The sequence below is a fragment of the Pecten maximus genome, chromosome 13 (genome assembly GCF_902652985.1).
Source record: "Pecten maximus chromosome 13, xPecMax1.1, whole genome shotgun sequence".
Lineage (NCBI taxonomy): Eukaryota > Metazoa > Mollusca > Bivalvia > Pectinida > Pectinidae > Pecten > Pecten maximus.
Window position 1 is genome coordinate 8947812 of NC_047027.1, and position 18197 is coordinate 8966008.

General features: G+C 36.7%; 1 protein-coding gene across 6 annotated transcripts in view; it reads left to right on the forward strand.

Annotated features, from left to right (window-relative positions):
* The first annotated feature begins 46 nt into the window (after positions 1-46).
* The window catches only part of LOC117341050 (titin-like), a 111022-nt gene continuing 92871 nt past the window's right edge, over positions 47-18197 (forward strand). For all 6 annotated transcript variants that reach the window (XM_033902867.1, XM_033902872.1, XM_033902873.1 and 3 more), the window contains exon 1: positions 47-342. In XM_033902867.1, coding sequence (XP_033758758.1) covers positions 189-342 — 154 coding nt within the window. In that variant the 5' untranslated portion in view covers positions 47-188. The remainder of the gene's footprint in view (positions 343-18197) is intronic.

An 18197-nucleotide genomic window follows, 5' to 3' on the forward strand; every position in this document is an offset into this window, starting at 1 on the left:
CGTTTGGAGACGTGGATCATTACCGAACTCCTCTAGATTTTACGGCCGTTTATCCTTGTTGGGTTCCGTCGTTATAGCGACAATTACAAACTAGTCTGCCATATTTACCCGGAGTAACACGCTTAGTCTGTTGTCAAGTGAAGAACTGGTGCTTCTGCGATTATAAATAGGGATCATATTGAACAAAAATGGCAGTTCCGTTTTCAAACACAAAACTTAGGGTGCCAAAAGGTTTCCAAAACATCCTTGAAGGTCTAGCACGAGAAGTATTGAGAAATCAACCAGAAAATATTTTTGAGTTTGGTGCCAAATATTTTGACCAGTTGCTGAGAGTGAGAGACGGTAAGTGATCCTTTTTGTTTTGATTTATACTCATGATCACATTATGCCGTTTATAGAATGATATTTGTTTCACAAAATACAACACTAAATTGATATATAAATGCGTCACAACACATGAACTGGTCACTGTTGAAATGGCAGGTTAAACATTGTGGACTCAGTATGCAACCAAAAAAACAGGAAACCATACCAAGTACAACGAGCCACAACAAATCCTTACAAAAAAATCTTTCTTCATAAGAACAGTAGTTGACTGGAATCATCTGGAAGATTCGGTTGTGTGCGCCAAAACAGTCGATGGATTCAAAGTATCCCTATCAAAGCAGTGCCAATGAAGGCATTGCCCCTCTCTCTCTCCATCGCGCAAAAACCAGAATTGGGACCTGCGATGTAACGATACAGACAGATAGGCCCTACTGTAACAGAAGAGAAACGCAGCAGCCGGACCGGGGTGCGAACCCGGTACCCGTCAAACTCTAGCAGACAATCAATAAACTGAGCTACTTGGTCGCTGATGATCGACTGAGTCCAGTTCTGCTACATTCCTCACTCCTTTTTTCCCAAGTCTTTGCCCTAAAGACCACAAGTTCAGATATCCCCTAACCAACTATGTAACAGGAGAAAGAGAATCAATATAGCAGCAAGACTGGGGTTTGAACCCGGAACCCTCCAAACTCTAGACCAACTGAGCTACCTGGTTGCTAGTTGGGAGTAAATGAGTGTCCTGGTGTAAATAGATATCTTATTTGTAAGGTAGGTGTTACTTCACACCCGATTTTATTTTGTATTTGCACCAAAATCTAAGCGACACCAAATGGTGTCGGAGAATTTCACGTTTTCATATAGTAGTGCGCTCTGGCCCTACACCAGACATGGTGTCGGGGGCCAGAGAAAACTCAGGTTACCTGGTCGTCAATGATCGACCAAGTCCAGTTACGCTCCTCTACTGTTCATGTAGCCGGTTGAGTCAGTCGCCAGTGACCAAATTAATAGATCATTTGCATTTGCCCATCAATATTGTGTACATGCCCCCATGAGCTACGATGTTTCACTAATGTACTCCTTTGTGCATTGAATTGATCAGGGTATACTGACCCTCCTCATTGTTGCTCCATTCTAGCGCTATAAGGCCAACAAGCAACATTTATTGGAAGGACATATTTTGTCCTTTGCTTTATCCATCTGTCCAACTAGTGTCAAAGATGTTCTATCGGAGAAAGGTCAGATCAATCTCTAATTTATGATGAGGGTAATGGAAATGGGTGATATTTTCACAGACAGCAATCGATTCCATCTCTTTCAATGACACAAATTTTTAGTTTCTGTAAACTGGGTAAAGTCTAATTGTTTTTGTCTTTCCTTTTAGAATAAGAGTATTTTAACCCTCCTGTGATTTGATAAGTGTCATTACCCGTTCTGTGCCTTGTTTCCACCTAATGTTTCTAAGAAACATTCTTGACTGACATTACCTTCGAGTTTTTTTTCATTTGGAACTTTTATACACTGTGTGAACGTCGAAAATAGCAGAGCATCAATAAAAATGTCTTTGGCAGTGTATGCTTCAGTGTCTGAAGCACTATTAAAGTTGGCATTAGTTCCGTGCTGTCACAAGGATACAAACACAAATTACTGCACCTTCTCAAATTACACACACTATTCAATAAATTTGATATTTCATTGAATAGATCTTGCTTGAATTATAAAATTGATTGGGTTAAGTTGGATAAAGACTTTCAAAAGTTAAAAGAAATGTACAAACTATCTGATGGTTTGTATTTCTATCTTTATCAGATAATCTTGAGTATGAGTGAGTTAATTGAACATAAAAAGTTCCTTACCTCCCTGATCTGATATAATTTTGACCACAGACTTCAGATTGTTTTAACTACATACAAGTATACATACCTTGCAAATGAAAAAGACAATAAGAATAATGTTTACATTACATTGTACCAAGTTAAGTTTGGGTTCCCTCCCTTGAATTATATGTTTCTTAAACATGTACTACAGCAACTTCGATCTTCACCGAGTAAAAAATAAATAGGAAGGATTTTTAACAGACAAAGGAAGTTTTGAGATGGATGACATTGACTTACAAAGGTGATTGAAGAAATGTTTCAAAGTTTTTGCAGTCTGTAGATGAAAAGTAGAAGGATGCAATATAATTGTGGGATAGCTTGAGACCAGAACTAAACCAGTCTGAATGTAAGACTACAATGGAATCTATTGTTCCACTGCTTCACATTATTCAATTTAGATTAAAAAATAAAAGTTATCTTTATTCTTCTAACATTATAGGTAAATAAAATAGTTTCTGAAAAAAGTGATGTCAATGGTGAAACATAGTTTTAATTTCTTTATCATCATTCAATCCAGATATTTTGTCAAAGCCATTCCTCAACCTTTTAAAGTAAAGAATTTTAAAATGATTTTCACTTATTTTTCTTAGTTTCATACATGATACCCCATTTTAATCTTAGAATGACTGCTTATAAATATAATACCCAGTTAATCTGCCAGCAGCTTTTTCTCACCAATTTTAGAAAGGGCCTTTTTGTCTCATTTTGGGAAGAAAAATGGAAAATTGGGGAAGATTTTTTCAGGAGTAAACTGAACATTTTTGGAATTTGGCTTAAACATGAAACAATTTCAATTGGGAATGGGACCCTTAACGGCCCCAAAAGGCCCCCAGAAAAAGTCCTGACTGCTTATATAATACCCAGTGTACATTTGTAAACCCCTGATTGGTACCCCTCTCAGTCCTACACATGTAACCAATTTTCGCTGTCTGTCTATAATTGTGCACCCTTCACATGTATAGTTCCAGCATATCTTTTTTGTGGTTGGCACTCAGTGTAATTCAACTTGACTTGTTGGAGAGGAGCTCCCCTTACTAAGGAGGCGGTGTTGTAACAGATTCAATGAATCGTCTTGCTGACCGACTTTTACAGTATCACTGGAATGTGACTACGTATTTGTGACTGTTATATTACTTGGCTCAGCTACCTCACTGTGTCTTTATCACAACAAACTGGCACAATGTTGAAATTCCCGTATATTTTTTATGTCAGCAGCAGTACAAGCTGACTTATATTGACAGACTCACCATTCATACATAAGAGAATTTTGATGTGTCCAAGTCTAAAAAACAAACCTCTTTACATTTCAATGGATCTATTAGAAATACTAATAAATTACATAAATTGCTATCATTTCAAAATCTTTTTTTTTTTAGTTGAAAATATACATGTACATGTATGTACATATTTCGGAAATGGATATTTATATCTAAGTGGTGTGATACAATTTTCAATGAATTGGAAGAACCCCAATTGGCAAATCAATGTTACACTTAAGTTAGTGTTGTAAGTTAGTGTTGTAAGTTAGTGTTGTAAGTTAGTGATGTAAGTTAGTGTTGCTGATATATATATAAGAATTCTAAATTCTGTCCTGAGGCTAGAGCTAGTTTATTTTATCTTTACCTCCAAAGTTTGTCAGAGCTGTATATATGCCTTTGTTAAAATGAAGTGAAAGTGCTTTTTCTCTCCATTTTGTTTGAGATTTTTTCTTCATTGTCAAAAAGTAGAACCTATATAGATGAATTACATATATATATATATATACTATATTGCTGATTCTTGTGTGTAGTGTTGTCCTGGTAATAGTGAAACAACCCAGCACACAAAAATTTCAGTGTGAAATGCAGCCAAAGTTACTGATCCCAGAAATCCCCAAACTGTTTCAGAATGCTACATGAGCACTTCCAGAGGCAATCACAATTACATTTTTGTCTGTCTCAAACAAACGGTTACAGACAATTAAACGTCAGACATGTAAAGAAAGCCATGTCCTTCAGTAGAAGGCCAAGGACATAGAATTTCTAAGCATTGACAATTTGTACTCAGACACCCCAAACTAATTCTGTTTTTAGATTTACACCATACACCATACAAAGTTGAAACAAATTTCAGTCTTTGACATTCTACTGTTGTACACAAACAGAATATTTTGGTGGTAAGGTTTACAATTTTGAATGATACTGTAATTCTAATAAAATGTTTCATTCCATCAAGGTATTTGAATGAAGTATCTTCAAAAGCTCCTAAAGTATGATGAACTCAATGTTGTACTAATAGTTCACTGTGTCTTGTGACCTCACTGCATGAATATAAGAAGTATAAAAATTTTGGGAATTTGACTTAACTATGAAATAACTTTGATTCTGAATGGGGCCATTATCGGCCCTTGAAGAAGCTAACATCGTATTTAAAACGATTTAAAACTGTTGAGTTATAATCTTTGACAAAATTTCATACATTTTTTTAAAATCAACTCAACCTTACAAGGGTTGTATATGATTAGGTAAATTTTGTATACAAGTGTATTAATAACTTATAAGTGAATATGTTTTTATAACCTAGATGCTTGTGTAGAAGTTAAAAAAAAGTAAACAATTAGGGTGCTTTTACTTATAAATAAAAAATATATGTCAGTTGGGACTAGTAGATTTTTGTTTAGTTTTGTATTTTTTCTTTAAGGAAAATAGAGATCTGACTTAAGGAAACATTCAACATTGAACTGTAGGTTAAAATTAAAAGGATGTACTCCCATGACATCTTAGTTCTAATGAAAATAAATCCATTCTGAGATATCGGACTTGGTGAGGTGATGGGAGTTTTTACTGGCATCTCTCCAATCATTGATGTTCCCACAGTTAGGACAGGAAGGCAAGACGCTATTCTTCAGGTGCTGAAATCACTGGAATACACGACAGAAAATTCAAAAATGAAAAAAAAAAAGACCTGAAAAACATGAATTTTAAAATATTGTCTTTTTTTTGTAAAGAAATAAGAAAGAAGATTCAGAGAGATATATTACCTAGTATTTTTACGTGCAATTGAAAAGGAAAGGATTAAATTGGAGAGGCGATTTTACATATTTAGTTGTATGAAATCTTATTTTTAGTACTATCCAGTATTCTTGTTAATAAAATCAGAATTTTCTTAGATCATATAGCCAAAATGACTGATTATTTTAAAGATATTTTATTACCCAAGATTTATTCTGGTATTAAGTCACTTGAGTTGATAAGTGTAATGTAAAACAAAGATACTTTTCTGTTTAGCCTTACTGCAATGTTCTGTTTTTGTTATTACATTACGAAGGATACATCAAAGAATTTTCTGTACGCTCCTCGAGTGAGGTTAAAATGGAAGTTCTGAGCTAATTTGTCATAAGATGTTACAGCCTCCTGAAAATGGTATGCTGTAGATGTATACAAAAACAGGAATGAAAAAAATCGTAACATCTGGTCTCAATGCTGTAGACAAAAAATGACATCACTTAAAGGAGGAGTGTGGTTTGACGAAGCGTAGTGAAAACCAGATAGTTTAGTACTCTACAGAACCTGGTCTAAATTCATGAGGTCGTATGAACTCAAGTCAGGGATGTATACACTACTAGCGGGTTTTCACTGATTTAGGATTAGGTCTTTTTACCTGATTTGGGAAGAAAAAATTTGGATTTTGAAGGAAATTTTCAGAATAATTTACATTTGGATTAATATTATTATGAAACAATTTTCAGTTTGGAATGGGGCACATAACATTAGCCCAGACTACATGTACAATACAAACAGCTGGATGTAAAAGTTTTATGGCATTTATAATGAACTATATATTTATCTTCAAGCATTTCAAGTTTCAGATTTGGTACAACAGTTGTTTAGTCATTAATTTAGAAAATCGGGAAAAATGAAACCTTTTCTTCAAATGGCAAGATGGCAATCAAATCTTTATGATTTTAGTTTGCACAGGTTTGTAAATGATATACTCATGTCAAGTTTTCAGTCTGAAGTGATATTAATGAAGGCATTAAATTTTGCAACATTTGTCCTAGTTGTATAGAAATTTTTGTTACCAAAATTAATCTTACAAGTGAGATATTGTTCCAGTCTACCCAACTGTAAGGTACAGGAATTTAACTGGGAAGTTATTCTGTGAAAGGCCAGCACTTCAAGTTCAAGGGAAATAAATTCACTTCATAAATCTTTTCTCTACAATATACCTCAAATAACTTGCAAGAACCTGTTAGAGGAAAAAAAATCAAGGATCGCAATATATGGATAAAATATTTGAAGAATTCAGTCCTAGATCTATCAAACATTTAGATATCTCAAAGTTAAAGAATTTCAAGAATTCAATTTTTATCTCAAAAAGTCTTAAAAAATTTAAGGTAAAAAAATGAAGAGGTTTTATTGGATATGATATAAACAATTACAAGGTAGAAGCTCTCAGGCAATGTATGTCTATAGGGGAAGTTTAGATGAGAAGTTCAGATGAGACTATCCCGCACTGTGATAACATAAATCCCCTGTAAAAAGGTAATATCTAAGATACATGCCACACGTGTAGCACTGATAGCTGGGCCTATTTGTTGACAGATGGCAGCACAGGATGGAGGATAGTTTGATAAACTGTACTCTGGTCCTCCCCACATATAAGGCAGAATGGAAATTTTGGACTGGAAATATGGACTTCTAAATAATCTGATCGGGACTGATCAAATTTAGGTATAGGTACATATGATCTTAATTCTTCACAACACAGGGCTTTTTCTGATGGCTTTTTGGGGTGGATATTGGGCCCCTTTCTCAACTGAATTTATTTCATATTTAAGCTTAAATCACATTTAAATCACATTTACGGTTTATTCCTGAAAAAATCCTTTCTAATTTTACCAATTTTCTTTGCAAGATTCTTTGACAAAAGACCTGTCCCAAATGAGAGAAAAAAATATCTTGCAACCAACAATGGCTATTTGACTAATCAGGACTTGAGATATATACTTTAAAACATAAGATTTCTCAATTTGTAGATAAACTTCTAAGCATGAATATTAGGTACAAGAAACCAATTGTTTGTTTCTGTATTTGAATTACAAAGGTACAATATTCATTTTTGCTCTTAATTTAGTGACCACTGATACTGCTGACTTTGCTAGTAATATTGGGGGATGGAGATGCAGTACGGCAAGTTCTATTACAATCTAAGGCCTAAGAGATTTGATGGGGTGGTTTGGTGTTTCTCAAGAAGATTAGATCATGGAACTTCCCCATTCACAGAGTGATGTCGGGGTTAGTACTTGTATGGACAAGACATTCTACTATAATTGCTCTAGATGACATGCGAGTGACCTCCGATATTTTGATTAAGTGAGGTAGCCACCAGCTATTACAAGAATAGCACCTCTACCTGACAATGACCTCGGCTATGTTTACTTGTATATATAATACAGCAAACAGTCTGACATTAGATAACTGGGATTGAACTGAAAATGAGTCCATAAGAGAGCAGAACCAAGTTGTAAATGGTTCGGACCAACTCTTGATGAGATACAAGAGTAAGTCTGGTAGACCATGTTTTACAGCAGGCCTTCTTCAAAGCCTCAGACAGACAGGGTAAAAAGTATTATGAAGATATTGTGCAAAGCATGTGTAACCTACTCGGCATCTGATACAGGCAAGTTCTGTGTATGTACACCAACACTTCATAAATGTATAGCATCCACAGTGAACAGCAAGGCCATTAAAATCCAATTAAAACACACTGCTTCCATTAAATGATATCTCACTTTGATGAGTTGATGGAAATATGTATCAGTCATTATTTAATGTAAATTTATATTAATGAATTATACTGATGTAAAATAATTAAGTAGCAAATGTTGGTTATTATGAATTTGTTTCCCTTGATGTTAGATTTGTGGTACCGTATTTATTCTGAGATAAGCCCTGCACGTTTGGTATTAAGCCTGTCTGTCTCAATTGCAGATTATTTAAAGCCCTCAATCTTGTATTGGTGCCCTGTTACTGAACCATCCCCTTGTGGTGTACATGGGTATGTACATACTCTAGATACGTTCATTTGGCCTTTGTTACCGCTCTACCAACTTTATCATGCCCCCATCATAAATAGGGGGAGGGCATATAGTGTTACCCATGTCGTCCAGTCAACTCCTGTCCCAATGTAACAAGCTAATCTCAGGAACTGCTGATGTGATCCTCATCAAACTGTGTTTCAGGGTGTCAAGTGGCAGAAGAAGCATATTTATGTCTTTCAGACTTTTTCTAGTTTTTACACAGGTTTTGAGCATACTTTATTAAATCAGGAGAAAACCTTGAACAAGTTCACATTTCAGGGTGCTGAGGTCAAGGACAAGGTCCCTGTTACTATTTATAGAATATCTTTATCACTGCACTAGAGACTGGGATTTTAATGGACTAAATGTACTAGGGATGTCTTGGCAATGTTTTAATCAAACTACTATTTTTGTATAAATTTGAACCATGTATAATTTCTTTAAGATGGGGTGTCCTATCATATCTTTAATCAAACCACTGTAAATTTTGTGTAAATTTGGGCTATGTAGGATTACCAATGATTTGCTGTTATAAAACAAAAAAGAACCAAAAAGAACCAAAAAGAACATTAATTCATGTACACCTTCAAGTTCAAGTATCCAGACCACTTGACTCTATTCCTATGGTACAACCAGTCAACATATTAGCTATTACATCTCAAACAATATATATACATATAATGTATATATTTAAGCTGCTATTAGTACCTGATGTGAAATAGTTAGCATTGCTGTGACCTTTGATCTTTCCAGCTTGTAAGAAGGCAATTTCTCCACATTAATGATACCTTACTTGCCTCTAATTGACCAAGTGGTAGGAAGGATCAGAGTTACTTTACAAGTACATGTATCAAAACCATTTAGTAATGAACTGTCAGCTTTACCTAGCATAATTATATCAACACATCAATGCAAAGGAAAGAAAAAAAATCATAAAAAAATCAAAACAGGTAATTTTCAGATGAATCAAACCTTTAAACTGATTGACAATTTTCTTGTAAAAAAGTAAAACAAAAAATTAATCTTTTCTTAGAAGAAAAGCAAGTTATTTATAGTTTTAAGCTGAATAATCTTTGATTTCTCTTGTACATATAATGATGTCTAGTTCTGTTAATGTTTTTACGAATAAGTATTAATATACAGGAACGAATACGGGATGCAGGTTTCCTGTAAAAGCCCTTTAATTAATATCACACACCAGTTATACCGACAACTATCATGTTACTGGGTATGGTATTTGAGGAATGACCCTGTCAGAACCTGTTTGTAACTTAAGGTCTATACAATATCTTGTATGATTTAATGTATATATAATGAAATTGAAATCAAAGTTAATTTTCAAATTTGTACTTAAAACCTCAATTATCATCTTAAAATCCATAATATTTAGATTAAAAAAAATTGATTTGTAAAATTTGTTTTGATCAATTAATGTTAAAATTTGAAGATTCATATTTCCTATATCATTCAGGTCACATATGTCATCATTGCCATATTACAGATCTTCTATGATATTAATGACTTGAGAAAAAACATTATGTGCTAATTCGACCGTCTCAAACGCACATAAATAATTTATCATCACAACACAAACACTTGTATGGGAGGAAGCCTCTGTAGTGAGCAAAGCACCATTTATTGTGGGAGATTTTTACAATTAAATCGACATGTGGATGCGAAACTCTGGGATTTAGGCAAAACAATTGGTCCATGGAATTAATCCGTCTCCTTCAAAGTCCCTCGACCTGTGTACACAATGCCTTCTAAGTAAAACATTTTTCACACCTGTCCAGTCTTAAGTCATCAGCGATTGTCGACAAATTACCTATAAGGTAAAAAGCGTAAAAGAAGAAAACCAAATAAAAAACATTTGTCTCGTCAAATTTTTCGGGGGGGGGGTGGGGGGGGTATGCGTGCTTGCTATAGTGACTACAAGGCTCGAATGGCGAGCCGGCCACGCGCACCTGAAAACACCCGTTAGGGCCACTAAAAGCATGTGCTCACGTGCAACACCATGCATACAATTATCAACCCGTCGCTCACGCATAACCCCGCCCTCCCCTACACGTGTACGTATACCCATGATAAATACATTAATTTTGAGAATTTTGCATTAACCAAATTTGACATCTAGAATTTTATGTGTTTGGTGTCGTCAGTGAAGCAGAAGATGCTATCTATTATGAAACACCTGGTCTATTTCTCTTTGTGAATTTTTAAGGCATTCCCATGTCAATCTGTATTTTCCCCCGTTTCTATTCCTTTTTACTACATTCCGATGTAAATCTGTATTTTAATGACATTCCCGTGTAAATCTAATACATACATTTTCCCCTGATTCTATTCTTTTTTAGTTAAGTTTGTTTATGTGTTGGTATTATCTGTTGGATTTTCAAAGAAATGTGATATTAACAGAAAAGTTATATTAACAGACATGATTATAGAAACTGCAAAGTTCGTAATATTAAAGGTATTCGGAATAAGAAAGTAAGTCTACTGGTTTATTTTATTTTTATGTTTTCCAGCCATCTGGTGAATGTCAGTATTGAAGACTATCATGTCAGAACCAGTTACTACAGACGGGTCTAACATCTACATATGTTGGCGTCCAATCTGTGCTTTACTCACATTCATTAAGTATTATTGACTTAGCAGGTGCACCACATGTAGGGTCAGCTTGGTATTTATAGTCTTCAAGGTAGTAAACATTATCTAAAAATGTCAACTAAATTTATTATACAATAATACAAAATAACTTATACATTACTTGGTAGTCACTTTTGTTGGTCTGGAGAGGTCTTACTGTGGGAGAAAACTGCAGTACCCCGGAAAAAATCCATGTGGTGGGGCAGGTGACCCTATACCTTTTCATGTTCCATTGGGAACCAAACCCTGACCACCTAGGTTAAAGGTCAGTGTTACTACAGTGTCACCTGACCACCTAGGGTAAAGGTCAGTGTTACTACAGTGTCACCTGACCACCTAGGGTAAAGGTCAGTGTTACTACAGTGTCGCCTGACCACCTAGGTTAAAGGTCAGTGTTACTACAGTGTCACCTGACCACCTAGATTAAAGGTCAGTGTTACTACAGTGTCGCCTGACCACCTAGGTTAAAGGTCAGTGTTACTACAGTGTCACCTGACCACCTAGGGTAAAGGCCAGTGTTACTACAGTGTCGCCTGACCCCCTAGGGTAAAGGTCAGTGTTACTACAGTGTCACCTGACCACCTAGGGTAAAGGTCAGTGTTACTACAGTGTCACCTGACCACCTAGGGTAAAGGTCAGTGTTACTACAGTGTCACCTGACCACCTAGGTTAAAGGTCAGTGTTACTACAGTGTCACCTGACCACCTAGGGTAAAGGTCAGTGTTACTACAGTGTCACCTGACCACCTAGGGTAAAGGTCAGTGTTACTACAGTGTCACCTGACCACCTAGGGTAAAGGTCAGTGTTACTACAGTGTCACCTGACCACCTAGGTTAAAGGCCAGTGTTACTACAGTGTCACCTGACCACCTAGGGTAAAGGTCAGTGTTACTACAGTGTCACCTGACCACCTAGGTTAAAGGTCAGTGTTACTACAGTGTCACCTGACCACCTAGGGTAAAGGTCAGTGTTACTACAGTGTCACCTGACCACCTAGGTTAAAGGTCAGTGTTACCTGACCACCTAGGTTAAAGGTCAGTGTTACCTGACCACCTAGGTTAAAGGTCAGTGCTACTACAGTGTCACCTGACCACCTAGGGTAAAGGTCAGTGTTACTACAGTGTCACCTGACCACCTAGGTTAAAGGTCAGTGTTACTACAGTGTCACCTGACCACCTAGGGTAAAGGTCAGTGTTACTACAGTGTCACCTGACCACCTAGGGTAAAGGTCAGTGTTACTACAGTGTCACCTGACCACCTAGGGTAAAGGTCAGTGTTACTACAGTGTCACCTGACCACCTAGGTTAAAGGTCAGTGTTACTACAGTGTCACCTGACCACCTAGGTTAAAGGTCAGTGTTACTACAGTGTCACCTGACCACCTAGGTTAAAGGTCAGTGTTACTACAGTGTCACCTGACCACCTAGGGTAAAGGTCAGTGTTACTACAGTGTCACCTGACCACCTAGGTTAAAGGCCAGTGTTACTACAGTGTCACCTGACCACCTAGGGTAAAGGTCAGTGTTACTACAGTGTCACCTGACCACCTAGTGTAAAGGTCAGTGTTACTACAGTGTCACCTGACCACCTAGGTTAAAGGTCAGTGTTACTACAGTGTCACCTGACCACCTAGGGTAAAGGTCAGTGTTACTACAGTGTCACCTGACCACCTAGGGTAAAGGTCAGTGTTACTACAGTGTCACCTGACCACCTAGGTTAAAGGTCAGTGTTACTACAGTGTCACCTGACCACCTAGGGTAAAGGTCAGTGTTACTACAGTGTCACCTGACCACCTAGGGTAAAGGTCAGTGTTACTACAGTGTCACCTGACCACCTAGGTTAAAGGTCAGTGTTACTACAGTGTCACCTGACCACCTAGGGTAAAGGTCAGTGTTACTACAGTGTCACCTGACCACCTAGGGTAAAGGTCAGTGTTACTACAGTGTCACCTGACCACCTAGGGTAAAGGCTAGTGTTACTACAGTGTCAGCTGACCACCTAGGGTAAAGGTCAGTGTTACTACAGTGTCACCTGACCACCTAGGGTAAAGGTCAGTGTTACTACAGTGTCACCTGACCACCTAGGTTAAAGGTCAGTGTTACTACAGTGTCACCTGACCACCTAGGTTAAAGGCCAGTGTTACTACAGTGTCGCCTGACCCCCTAGGGTAAAGGTCAGTGTTACTACAGTGTCGCCTGACCACCTAGGGTAAAGGTCAGTGTTACTACAGTGTCACCTGACCACCTAGGGTAAAGGTCAGTGTTACTACAGTGTCACCTGACCACCTAGGTTAAAGGCCAGTGTTACTACAGTGTCACCTGACCCCCTAGGTTAAAGGTCAGTGTTACTACAGTGTCACCTGACCACCTAGGTTAAAGGTCAGTGTTACTACAGTGTCACCTGACCACCTAGGTTAAAGGCCAGTGTTACTACAGTGTCGCCTGACCCCCTAGGGTAAAGGTCAGTGTTACTACAGTGTCGCCTGACCACCTAGGGTAAAGGTCAGTGTTACTACAGTGTCACCTGACCACCTAGGGTAAAGGTCAGTGTTACTACAGTGTCACCTGACCACCTAGGTTAAAGGCCAGTGTTACTACAGTGTCACCTGACCCCCTAGGTTAAAGGTCAGTGTTACTACAGTGTCACCTGACCACCTAGGGTAAAGGTCAGTGTTACTACAGTGTCACCTGACCACCTAGGGTAAAGGTCAGTGTTACTACAGTGTCACCTGACCATCTGAACATTATTCCCTGGTCTGGAATTTTGTAAAAAAATCTTAATACACACATTAGTGTAAAACACCTATATTCAGAATTAGTCCACAATATGTATTCCTGTATCCCTCATTTAAATTACAGTGGCAATGTTCTGACTAAAGACACTGTACCAATGCGTGGGCTTTATTAGGTAATGAATGTGGTGTGGGTAATTTCTCCTTCCGAAATAAACATTGGGCTAATTAAGGGTTTATATCATCTCATTCCAAAATATTGATTGAGGATGGTTTTGTTCTTCTCAATCTGTTAATGAAAATAATGAAACAAGAATTGTACAACAACAATATAAGAGCATGATTATCAATAAAACAAATTCAAGAATAAATCAGAATCACACATGTAGAAAAATATTATGTAAAATTGTTTGAGACACAAGTAAAACTGCTGAAATCAACAGAAGGACCTCCCTGTCTGTTTGCCTGTGAATACCTACAGTGGTAATACACCAGGTTTGTAGAGTATAGTGTATCAGAAAACAAAGGAAATAGTTCTGGAGTTCATCATCTATAAAACAATTATTCGGCTACTCTGGCAGGTTTAACATCTGTGGGTGGACTCCAACATATAGGGAGAGGAATGTCAGTGTTTTTTATACTGTTGTTAGCTTTATCAAATGTTAGAAAATAATAAAAATAAGTATATAATACATTCCATTATGATTCTCAATGATATGATATAGAACTGGTCTTAATTTGACTCAAAGCTTGCATACTTTTCATATTTGTTATAACTATGATAGGGTTTAAAAGAAAAAAATATATAAAAAATACCTAGCTATAAAGCTTTAATGTAGAGGCTGTGTCTGGAGATATCTTACACAGAGGAAAGAAGTTTATTATTACAAAGCCATGACGAAAGCACCAATCTGTAGCCGAATCTACAGAAACAAGCCTTTACACAGCTTATGTGTGGTTTATATTGTACCTGTGACTCAGGCTAGTATCCCTAGGAATTCGTAAATATACATGTATTATACTCCTGTAAGACTGACCCTGTCTCCATGTAGTTACTACAAAGTATTGTGTTTAAGATTCAGGTGTATATTTGCCAATCTTAAAAGATTGCAGGAATGATAAATTTGCCTCTTTAAGGTTTCAATTGTTATTAACTCATTTTTCTTTGTAATTTTGATATTCTTATTTTTTTAGACTGACCTTTTCTCTATTGAATATCGAAACCACAAATAAATTCTTCATTTCTTAGAGATTATCACCTGGGATACCAGAGAATATATGTATAACATCAAAATTACAAAAAAAAATCTTCATCTCTGAGAGATCTATAAGTGCCACCAGGAATACTAGAATATATATATATATATCTGTGTGTACAAAAATTCAAATGGCGCAGTTAAACAAATTCGAAAAAGTAACAAGGCTTTGATTCCCTGATGGGACATGAAAAAGGCATAGGTTGACTTGACCATAAGTTTTCTCCAGGAAGGACCCTTGGTCATTGTTTCAAATGATCCACTGGCCAATGAATCACTCAGAGATTAGTGATAATATAAAAGTTTTATATCTATCCGAAAATGTAACACCCGTTTATACCTAGGGATTTCATGTTTCTCTAGAAAGGGGAGATAACTTTGTTTACTTGTTTTATGTAACATAAGGATTTCTTGTTTTCTCTCATCAGAACTCCTGGCAGGAACCAGCAAGCCTAAAAATACACAATTTATCACTTTTATCTCAAGTCTAGGTGATAGACTGTGTCCCGATTCAGCAGTTGGAACAATTCCTGCTGCTAGCAATAGGAAATAATATAGATGGGGAAATAAAAAAACACTTTTGGCTAGCTACCATTCCTCATGTATACATAAAAAAACACACACAATGTGACTACTGTATTTTACAACTATTTATTGTTTTAGTTTAAATTTAAATTATTTTGTGAATTAGGAAAATGGAATCAAGCCAAACTGTAATAGAAATAAAATTGTATAGCTAAAGTACAAATCTTGAATTATCCACAAAACAGTTAATTCTATTGTAAAGGAATCAAATTAAGTGTCAATCTTGCTTTTAGTTTTACAGTAACAATTTGTTCAAAAACCATGAATATTGAAAAAAAAAAAAAAATAATAAGAATTAAGAATTTTGAAAGTGTAGGAATTTCCAAATTACAAAAATAGATATAAATCACAAAACAAATTTTCATTTCCCTGTAAACTGTAGTCACAAGCCAAAAAATAATCTGGAACTCTTATTTTGTGAAGGTGATTTAGTAAGGTAGCACATGCATATATCTTTAAAACTGAAGGTAACCAGACTGTAATGATAATAAGTAATGCCATGTGTAGAAAACATCCATCTGTCGATAACGAGTCTGCCTCTCTATCCCAACCCCCATCACTTTCTGCTACAGACTTACAATTCTTATGCATCCTATCACATTCCGCGACATTGGATGCACGTCAAGAATGATTCACTGTGATTCACGTTTCTGTCATAATATTATACCGGGAGCGTGTTGATTGATGAAGATCTGCCTTCAGCTGTAAAAGGTCTGTAGCTTAACGGCATCTCTCAGTGAGTGATCGGGGCAAAAAACAATTTCTCTTTGATACAACACCGTCTCGATCAGGAAACAGGATTATAAAAAAATACACTTCCTTTGAGAAAGTTAAAATTTTCGACAAAAAAAACTTTTGTGAGATAATTTTCGATGATACCATCTAGCAGACATGGTAGTTTTATAGACATACAGTATGTAATGTGCAGAACTATCAGGTTTGATTGTAGAGAAACATACAGGTTTTAAATAGATTCTCATTGGATTGCTTTACGTGTATCTGCTGCACACCTCCAGCATTTTAAAAAAAACTCCTCTAACAGAGACTAAAGGAAGTGGAAGCTTCAGAGGAAACAATGGAGTTTAAACAAGGATTTATCTGAGTTCAGATTGATCACATTTTTACTGGATATTCCAAACTGTTTTAGTAACATTAAGTAACTTTATGAAAATTCTGATTTAACTTAATATTATCACTGGTGAAAATCCTATTTCAAAATTCATAATGATAAGTAACAGTGGATGTGGAACAGTAGTAACACATCATCGACCTAATACCCTGTGAAAGGGTGGGAGAATATATGTGTGTTGCGGTATTTTTTACCCGCGAAGCTGTGAGTGGTGTATACACCAGTCTCACCGACCTAGACCATAGTCTACAGGAGTGCTACAGACAGACAACACGTGTGACAAACTACGTTATTACAGCAAGCTCAATCATTTCGTAAAAAACATAACCCAGACTTTGGGAAGCAGAAATTGGAGTTTCTCAAGACTTTATACAGGATTTAACTGTGTAGGATTTGAATTCTCTCTGCAGTGTTGGTTTGTAAAGTATCCTGTTCTTTTTTCGCTGTGGAATGTGTTATATCTATATGATGTAAATTCCTGACTGAACTGTACTATGCCATATTTTTCGAATGCTTTATGTAACATTTTGGATTGAGAATATCCATATAAGCAAAAACTACAGCAGCAATATTTGATACATGGTGAACAATCTGGATTTATTAACTGTGTTTGAGTTGTAATTGTCTGACTTTACCACTGTGATACAACATGGGGTGTACTCTAGGAGCGCAGAAAGTAGCCAAGGCAGAGGCTAAAAAGGAAGGGAAACCCCTTAAGAACAAGAACAAAAGTGGCTCTAACCAAGACTTACAAACAAACAAAGTCACTGAAACTCCAAATGAAAACGAACAGAAAATTACTAGTGAAAATCAGGAAGGGAAAGACACTGACAATAGTGTAGCTGTTGATGGTAATGATGGACAAACACAAGTGAAAACCCCAGGGGAGGAGGCTACTAAAGTCGAGGATAGTACCCAAGACAGTACAGACAAACAGGAAAATGTAACTCCCTCTGTGGCTAATGTTTCAGAGGCTGAAGAAGTTTCTTCAGAAAAAACAGATTCTCCAATGACTGTTGAAGTTGAGGGTCAGAAAGAAAGTTTAGGGGAAACACAGGCAGTAACTCCTGCTTCAGCAGTAGATAGTTCAGAAGGACAAGGGGTTAGTGATGTTGAAAACATTCCAGTTGAACCAGTAGTGAGTGAAAAATCTGAGGAAGTGATGCCAACAGATTCTCCTGTAAATGGAGCAACTGAGGAAGTTACTCAAACAAAGCCTCCTGTAGAGGGAGCCACTGAAGAAGTTACTCAAACAGACCTTCCTGTAGAGGAAGGCATCGTTGAGGTTCCATCAACAGAATCTCCAGTAGAGGGAGCCACAGAGGAGGTCAAACCAACAGAATATCCAGTAGAGGGAGCCACAGTGGAAGATACTCAAACAGTAGGGGGAGCCATTGATGGACAACCATCAACAGAGCTTCCTGTAGAGGAAGCCACTGAGGAGGTTACTGAAAAAGAATCTCCTGTAGAGGGAGCCACTGAGGAAGTTACTCCAACAGAACATCCTATAGAAGAAGAGCAAGCTGTAGGTGTGGAGAAACAAGATGATACAGAGACAGCCAAGGAACAGCCAGAATCATCTGAACCTTTA